This window comes from Egretta garzetta, unplaced genomic scaffold, assembly GCF_000687185.1.
Source record: "Egretta garzetta isolate BGI_Z169 unplaced genomic scaffold, ASM68718v1 scaffold354, whole genome shotgun sequence".
NCBI classification, from domain to species: Eukaryota; Metazoa; Chordata; class Aves; order Pelecaniformes; family Ardeidae; genus Egretta; species Egretta garzetta.
This window is the reverse complement of record NW_009259593.1, coordinates 1,298,744-1,308,188: the sequence shown is the minus strand read 5'-3', so window position 1 is coordinate 1,308,188 and position 9,445 is coordinate 1,298,744. Positions and strand designations below refer to the sequence as shown.

Genomic DNA, 9,445 nt, shown 5'->3' with positions numbered 1-9,445 from the left:
TATTCACCAGTACTATACTGGTAGTGGGTCTCAGTCTACCTCTGAAGCAGATTAAGACATACAAAGAACAAGGACATCTCTCAAGTACTCTTAAGTTACTGGCTCTAAAAACTGAAGCCTCTTAGAATGACTTCTGCACTTCCTAGATTAAAAAAAAAAAAAATCAAGTTCCTCATGTTTCTGTTGAATCTTCTCTGTTATCTGTATAATCAAGATTTATGCAGGCAAATAGGAGGAAATGGTGAATTTGCTATTGATCAGCTAAATTTGCTGTTTACTTGCAGAAGTAACTATGGCTAATGAAACAGCTTACTCCATCCTGCATTAGACATGGCTCTACAAGCAGAAATAGGAACAATTGAGGAAAAAAGCAAATGCTTCCACCAAACTCTGCAAAAAGTAAATCGTTATGCAGAGCTAGTTTAAGACATGCAGTTTACTTTGTTTTAAGGACCTTTATGCTAGCAAACCTTCTACCTTCTAGTTCAACTGAATCAGCAATGCAGAACACGCCATCTACAACATAATGACCAGGACAGATGATGACTGTGTCTCCTTCATAACAGGCATTTACAGCTGCCAGTGGATCATTGTGAAACTGTAAAAGACAAACAATATAATCAGCTCCTGAAGAACACTAAAAAAAATGGATGCATTTATGCCCTTGAAGCTTGCTTCTCAATTAAATGTTGCTGCTTTCACTTAAAAGAAACCCTTTTTAATGGCACCAATAATACACAATTTCTACTTTGAATTCAAGAATCATAGTGCTCTCTGGACAAAAAACAGCCGTAAAACATTCCTTTGATGTTTGTGTCATGTCCATTCCCCCATGAGAAAGCTGGGGCAGAGATACAGATTGAAGATCATATGCACCAGAAAGCAAACCTCAATATGGCCTTGGTTCCAGGCCAACATTTGAATTGTGCCTCAAGTGACTTGCCATGAATTACTGAAGAAATAGATGACAGAAGGTAAAGAAAATAAAATCCACAAACAACTCGGCAACTAGATTTGAGCTGGTCTGAATGCTGACGTAACCCTTCACTCCTGGTGCAAGTCACCCCAAAACTGAGTTCAGATATTACAGTGGCAAATACGGGGTCCACATTTTCTTGCCCAAAGAGGGCAGGCTGATATCCTTCACAAATATTACTGGGGATTCTGTATTGAAGGAACAAATAGTACAGAAAATTTTCACATTTATTGCTTCCCAGCAAATTCCAGGGTAAGCATAGTGAGAGCATTTTTCAATTGCCTAGATGGAAAATCTGATTTATAGCCCAAAAGTTAATCCAGGACCTTCCCTGTGGCTCCATTTTGGCCATCTGTAATTCATGTATTTGATCAGAATAGCGCAAGCAATTTCACTTGGGCCCAAGGAATCCAGACTGTTCTTAACTGCTCAAGTGGTAAGTCCTGTCTGAATTCACTAAACGTAAACTAAACATAAACTAAATATAACTGCTCTAAAATAAATGTATCTCTTACACAGAACTAAAGCAACAGAATGACGTTTCTTTCTTCAAACTCAGTAGCACCAAAAGATATTTCAAAACTAAATACAAGTATTATGCCTTACCATGTTTCATTGTAGAATTATTACAGAAGGCTTATGTTATTATTTCCTACACACAGGAAACTGCTTGTACAGACTACTCAGACACAAATGAATTAAAAGAAATTATTTGTATCATCTAGTCTTACCACTTATTGTTTAAATTAGTGCTTTTTTTGAATTGACAAAAAATAACACTGTGCAAATATACTATCTTGCACATGATAAATTAACTTATTCTTCCACACTGTTTCTCAAGGAGAAATAAGTATTAATAGACAATTCCTGTTACTGTACCTGTATTTCTAGTTCTTCACCACAAGATTCAGGACAAAGTTTGTCCCTTATCAGTGACTGCAGCAGACTTGCCATCATGGTGGAGGATACAACATGAGTAATCTTGGTACCTGTTGGTCTCAGTCCTTTAGCTTGGAGACCACTGCATTTTTGGTAGCCAAACACATACCTGAAACAAGAGCAACAAAGCCATCAGTTCTTTCTTCAGTAAAGAACGTTCATGTATAGTTTCCCATATGGCCCCCCTCCTTGCACAAACCCACCAAGTACCTCAGCAGAGGATTCTCAATTAGTTTTAGCTTTTGTTTTAAGTGCTCTATTTTCTCATACAATTTTAGTCCTTCCACCATGGAGACGTTTTCTACTTCTGAGTCTGAATCACTGCTTGATATGCTGTTCCTCACGTTTAAAAACTTCCTGTAAAGCTCTTCACATTGAGACAACAAGTTCTGGTAATCAGCTACAAGCCCAGAAGGCACACGGTGTTCAAGGATGTCATAATGCCTGCAATTCAGAGTAAGGGGTCAGTATACTTTACATTTACAATTTCGAAAGATCAAATACAAACCCAGAGAGAACCTGAGAAGCTCTGCATCAGTACTTTAGTCAAGATTCTCTGCAGTCTATATGATCACTGCTCAGTTTTTTTTGAAAGCAGCAAAACCAAAAATCTGAACAGGCACAAACGTATTACTTTCCAAATAGTTGCGCATCCGCCTTGAAAGATTATACCCAATTATCAGAAACTCACTCTAAAACAAAGGCATAAGCACAGCTATAAAAAAAGTAACAATTTAGAAGGTGATTAGATTTAAAAAAATTAGTCTGTTTTTAAGCATTTATTAGAAAAACTGAGAAAATTGTACCTGAAATAAAAGAAAAATCCTATAATGTGAAGTCTCTATTAGCAACAATCTAAACAGCTACCTGGACCAAGATGCAGATTGAGTAAGAAAGGCATTATCAGCACCAGATGAAGACATGAAGGCACTGCATAGTAAATTTTGCACCATCCCAAAAGTATCCTCTCCAAATGAAATTGCAGGCCAGACAATGCCAGCCCAAAGTTCCATTGCCAAAGTCAGAAAGATGAGGACATCTGCCAGGTAAATGGTGCCAAGCACTCCAGGGCCAATCATGTAGGACCAGTCATGGTCACTACAAAAAAGCTGGACAGCAATTAACGATACAAATGAAACAAGATTTAATTATCTCACACCATTTTTGTAGGGAACCAACTGAACACAGTACAAGTAGCTCTATTCAAGAGGCTACATGAAATAAGGGCAAAGATGTCCCTTCAACTTCCAGAGGTTTTTTAAAGGGTGCACTTAAAGCATGCTGCAAAGAGGAGGAAAATTTGTAGTCAGAGCAGTCAATGTCTACACAGTTCAAATAAACAGGGTGTACAGAAACACAAAGAGGCTCACAAAATTTTGGCAATCAAAGGCAGAGTAAGTCAATGCAGCATGGTTAACAGCAGAATAATTTATAGCAATATAGAAATATAAAATATTTGAATGAAACAATGTTGTACATAATTTGGCCTTGAAACGCATGCTTTACATTTTAGAGCTGGTCACTACAAAAGCACATAAAACTATCTTGTTCTTTCAACCTTTAGTTAAACAGTTCATACAGCTTTACTTGCCTCAGAAGACTAGTACAATCTGACACACAGTATAAAGTTTCTGGCTGTTCTCATTAAAACAGTGCACACCAGAAACCCGAAAAGTTTAAAGCATCGTATGTTTCCACGCATTGAAGATTAATGTTTCTTGTGAGCTGACACGTTGGTGCTTATATCAACACAGGACAGCACCAACACCAGTGTAGCTTGGAGGCTACAGGCTTTGTACCAAGCATGTCATAGGAGAATAAGAAAGGATAACATCTACTCTTCTGCTTGAAGACATTATTTAAGCATTTTGGATTTTCACTAAAATGGCTGTGAGGCCACGCAGTGTTAAAAAAAATAAATACAAACATTATGCATTACACATCATTGCATTCTGATTTCATTCCATGCAAAGTCTTCATAAGGCTCCAAAAACTCAACAACAGAATAGCCATTTTCTGGAGCATATAAACACTTCAGAAACGTGTACATTTTCCATATATAACACTTCCTCCTAATTTGTATCATCTCAGAAAAACACTCATATATCAGAGTCCTCAAATGTTACATTGCGTCCTGTTTGAAAGAAGTGTGCAGCCACCTTTACAGTGTGGGTAATTATACTAATTTTCTTTGTAAAGCACATGCGATATGCTATATTCTAGCATACGTAATGCTGCATTCTAAATAGCATTTCAGGGTAGGTTATAAATATTCCCTGATCTAGTTCCCCAGCATCATAGCAGTATTAAATCTGGATCTGAATGACACACAAACTTCCAGATACTCATGATGCTAAGTTATAAGTAGTAAAGAAAAGGAATTGAAAAATAATTCATGAAAGACTTAAGAAAAAATGCATCAAATCTCAGGGGAAACCCTCCAGTAAAAATCACTTTTCAATTATTCATTCCAGGTATGTTTTATGGTGTGCTTTGGTTATTTAGCACCCTCAAAAATATAACCAGATTGTGTCCTTGTGCACTGCTTCAGTTCCATATGGCAGGACAGCATTAAAAAACCCCCTTCAGAAAACTCCGTGCCAACTAATCCCACCAGGGAAAGAAACACACACATTCCTCCTTCAGCATGACCAAATTGACAAGTTTTTGTCTACATTCAATTCCATTCTGGTTCTTATTCTACACCCAGAGGTTATCAGAGCATTCCACACTAGCTTTAATTAGGATTACAATTCATATGCCTGAACATGAAGGAGGCTATAGCTGGGTTTGGAGCGCCATCTGATGGAAGCTTACAGGGAAAAACTGAGGGTTCAGGAATCAAACGGCAGCCTCAGTTGCACCCTCTTTCCATTCTAAATTTCGACCATCAGACAGTGAAGGCTGTTAGAACAAACTTGCTTTGATTTACTAGTGAACAGTGTGGTTTTTAAATCTAGTTGTGTGTCACTGTTCCCAGGTCACCTTTTCCTGTGGTTCTACTTTAATAACAGCAAAGGTGTTGCACTTACAGTCTCAGTCGAGGCTCAACACATCGCACAAAGTAATCAAAATCATCCTCCTCCTCCTCGTCCCAGGTCCTCCAGATGCACTGGTAGAAAAACCTTTTGAAGCAAAGTAAGCATTTAACCACACAAAGGAGGCCACGTTTACCTAAGAAGAGGCAACAGCCCTGGAAACGCAAATGTAACCAATTTGAGAATCTATTTCAAAGCATCACCTCTCTCCAATTCCATGTTACTGTCCCCTAAACTATTTAGTATACACAGAAGTTATCTTTCTTGTCTGTGCATAAAGAGTTTTATTTTGTGTATCTAAGTTCAAAATTCACAATAGCCTGAGTCACACTTTCATCACAGGAGAGTAAACAGCTAAAAGCTGGATTTGAAAACAAGACTTACACTCTTAAGATCCTGAGGCTTTTTGACTGTTTAGTTTTGGCCAGGCATCCTTCAGCTAAAGCTTTCTTTTTGACAATGAGTTCGTCACTTCCATCATTCAAGCTTCAATCTCTACTACCGAGTAATTCTCAACAGAATGTGTCTCTTCTCCCACACCCACAACTTCTGAAACAGCCCATTTTCTAGTCAGTAAAGTCATTCCTCCCATTTTAGCTTTTTCATCCAGTTCTACTAACTACCTGTAGACAGGTTTCAAACAGCATGTAGTACTTGAAAGCAAGAGAGCTGGAAAAGAAACAGAAATGATAGAAAGGAGGAGAAAATAGAAGTAGTAACATGTGAACAGACACCTGAAGAATAAGGAGCAAATTTAGGGGAGAAGGCAAAATACAGAAAAAAGAAGAATGGGACAAAAAAGGGAAAAAATCCACCAAAATGTTATAGAAGAGAAAGGAACACTGGACTAGACAGCAAGGTGATACAGCCCAAGGAAATATGGGGTGGAGAAGAGAGGGAAAGCAACACAATTTTTTTTTTTCCCTTTTGACACGGAAAGCAGACTGACAATAAGCTGCAGCTAAATGTACTGGGTGACTGTGTGACTACCTGTAGCTGCAGAAGACACCACATATTTTCTTTGCGACCAGTCTCCTTTTAGTACCAGTCATAAGATTTACTTTGGAAAGCTTGGCTTGTAGAGCTGCCAGCATGACCACAAGAACTCAGGACACCTCCCGTTGGCTACTACCAGAGTGTAATTGTTCAAGACAAAAATTAAACCTTGAGCATTTTCCTACCTGACATGCTCTACAGCTAGTGCTGTCTGGTCAAACTCTCCTGACTCATCATACACAACTCGCAGCTCCTGCAGCGGTATCTGACGCTCCTTCAGCTCCAAGAGTTCCTGCATGCACTCCAAGGTAAAAGCGCTATCGCGTGACTCGCACAGGAAAGGCTCACTGAGTTGCACAACTGCTTTCAGAGCAGAGTACTCCACATCAACAACCTGTCGGAATAAATAGTTCTTAAGATTTCTCAGAACCTTAGATACAGCTGAGGAAGGCTAACATGATGTGTGTAAGCGAGGAGGCCATACTGCAAGTGCCAGTTGACCCACACAAACCAATGCACATTGCATGGTACAACAAAGGCAATCTATTCAGCTGAACTGGTAACTCCAGAATTAAGCTTCTCAGAACCACACATCTAGAGCCTTTTCCACATTCAAAACTTTGTTCAAATCCCTCAATATTCATACAAGGCCAGTAGGCTGCTTCACTAGTTTAGGGTTTTTTGGTTTGATTTTTTTAAAAATCAGGCAAAAGCAGTATCCTCAGAATCAAACAAATCAATATCTTACAGTTCTTAGGGACTCTTTTGGGGCTCATTTTTCAAAGTGCCCACAAGACACAAACAATGCAAAGTCTGGGCCAGTGAAAGCCATTTTGTCAATAATAGGGCTGAAAAGCTGAAAGGGTACAAAATTTTTCCCTCTTCAAACATATAATGGAACTGCAAGTTTGAACACCCAAGGTTTGCACAAAGATGTAGAACTCAGACATTGAGAGACCTAGAAAAGGAGTATCCCAAACCAGCAATCCCCAGTGGGTCTATGACAGGTATGCAATGCACAAGAGCTACTGTCAAGGTGGGTCAAAAAGAACAATTTTACTGATAAAAAAATTGACAAATGATCAGAGCCTGACATTTGAAAAGACTACATTACAAGAGCCAGCTCTGAACCAAGTGCTTATCTACTCTGTGCCCAGAGTTCTAACTCGCAGCTCACTTGTACTGACTTGGTGTTCCTCCTTCCAGTTTCAAGCAAGGAACCCTTTAAAAAAAATTCCTATTGCTCTAGCCATCACTGGCAATTAGATATGAAAACATTGCTATTTTTCTACCAGCTCATAAACTTCATAGATAAATGACCTGTCCATTACAGAGGTAAATTACATTAATTGGAGAAAAATGCCTGAGCAGCTGCATTCCGTTTACCTCAACAAGGACCTCAAACACATTAGTGCGCCAGATTGCCTGCCATCCAGATGGTTCAAGGACCTTCTCCAGGTACTCAGCTGTGAATTCTTTCACCTCAGAAGCTTTGCAGTCAGCTGAGAAGAAAGTGAAGACAGTATACTTACGCAAGGAAAGAAAGTCCTTCAGATCACTGGAAAATGAAAGTCAGCATAGTTTAAGTGTTTCTTTACCACATCTAAAGTTGGACTTTATTCTGTTTTGCTCATGATAACCATCAGCATTTTTGCTGTCTCTCTCAGCACTGAGAGAGCTGAAGAGTCATCCATTTTGTGCTTCTCTGGAAGAACAGATCCAGTACTCAACCTTCCAGGTACTGAAGGTTTCAGTGCCATTGGTATTGAATAGCTAACCTATGCCTTATCTTAAACAGTCTTAATACACACAAAAAAGTTCCAGTAAGATCAGTTAAAACAAGGCACAGACTCCAGTAATTAGCACCTTTTCCTTTCAATCATTCAGATTTTATTTACTTATATTAAACCCATCGCCTCCTGGTCCATGAGCTAGAGCAGCTGAGGTTACAGCATAAGTGATAGCAGTACACTACATCTTTTCTAGTCCCCGGTATTAAGAGCATCTCACAGCTTAATATGGAACTGGCTCCATTTAAACTGGATCATTTAAACAGTCACTACAAGAAACCTTACTACATGTTCTTTTTCTGCTAAGAAGTTACTTACCCAAGATGTAATCCTGGTAAGCTTTAAATCGCTCATAAAACAGAAGATGATCAGTGTGAAAAATATCTGGAAAAAGCACATTCCCATCTGGCACAGTCCTTCCTAAAGCAGTCCCTGGTTTGTCACGACTGCCATAATCACTACAGGAATCATCATCTTCCTGGAGCAGATCTGGGGAGAGGAATGGGAACAAAGCAAACCCACAGACTGTCAGTTCAATGCAATCATCACTCACTCTTCTATTCCCAAAGAATTCCTGTTCAGCCCAAGATCCATCATGAACCTGCTTTCTACAACACATCTTAAACTATCCTTGGTGAAGAGACTATGTTATTTGGTTACCTGCTCTCTTCTTCAGAATATTTACCCTGTCCCAAAAGAGGATCTCCCTATTTGTTGACACCTGCCCTAAGGTGCAGTTACATGCTAATTTGTTCTATATACAAGTTCTATAATCCTTTAGGTAATAAATTACCATTCATGTACATATATGTACCTCGAATTTGTTAAACTGTTTACATATCTGGGGCCAAACTCAATTGACAAAACAAAAATCAGAATCAGTGTATGATGCAATTACAAGTGCTTAGACAATATAACTTTTTTTCGTGGCAGAAGCATTGTAATATATAAAGAAAAGAAATGAAAAGGTGATTTTAATCCCCAAGTATGATTTATTAAGTATTTTTAAAGGTTCCAGTAAAACCGTAGGTCTTATATGTACACTGTAAATAAGAATTTTTTCCTACATACCCATAATCAAATCCAGCAACTGTGACAGTAATACCCTGTACAAGCCACACTATGAATTCCAGAGCACCGCATACATTCCAGAACAAGCCATCTAGTTTAGCTTGCTCTTTGTTTACAAACTGCAAGCCTATAACCACATATCAATAATGACCTGGCACTGAGCAATGATACTCAATGGATACTAAAAGCACCGATATTGCAGTATTGTGCTCTTAGGTAGAGAGCAGGGGAGTCACTTCCAGGAAAGCATTTTCCCGCTGTCAAGTGTTTCAAACACATACATGTTCCTGGACGCTGATTTAAATGCCTGTGGTATGTACCCGAGACACACACCCTAAGTTCATAATAATAAAAAAAAAAAAAAAACCATTTACTGAGTTTATTTCCAAAGCCACCCCTACGTTGCCTTGCGGGACACGGTTTCCAGCCAGGTCCCCGCTCCCCACCCCACGCACCCGCAGCCTCACGCACCGGGGAGCGCTGAGCCGCTGCCTGGGCACGGCCCTGGGCACCGCAGCCTCCGTACAGGGGCGGCCTGGATACAAGAAACATTTTCCCCGTAAGGGCGGCGAAGCAGCAGTGCGGGTTGTCCGGGGAGGTATTCAAGCCCCGGCCGGAGCAGCTCTGCGCAGCCC

The 9,445-nt window shown here is 39.5% G+C and overlaps 1 protein-coding gene across 1 annotated transcript in view; it reads right to left on the bottom strand.

The window, feature by feature from the left end:
• SHCBP1 (SHC binding and spindle associated 1) overlaps window positions 1-8,358 on the bottom strand; it is a 15,519-nt gene extending 7,161 nt beyond the window's left edge. The window contains exons 1-7 of the mRNA XM_035893597.1: window positions 8,058-8,358; window positions 7,336-7,451; window positions 6,135-6,343; window positions 4,948-5,040; window positions 2,126-2,359; window positions 1,856-2,024; window positions 478-598 (exon numbers count right to left, since the gene is read on the bottom strand). Of these exons, the coding sequence (XP_035749490.1) occupies window positions 478-598; window positions 1,856-2,024; window positions 2,126-2,359; window positions 4,948-5,040; window positions 6,135-6,343; window positions 7,336-7,451; window positions 8,058-8,358 (1,243 nt within the window). The remainder of the gene's footprint in view (window positions 1-477; window positions 599-1,855; window positions 2,025-2,125; window positions 2,360-4,947; window positions 5,041-6,134; window positions 6,344-7,335; window positions 7,452-8,057) is intronic.
• Between the last annotated feature and the right edge of the window lie 1,087 nt (window positions 8,359-9,445).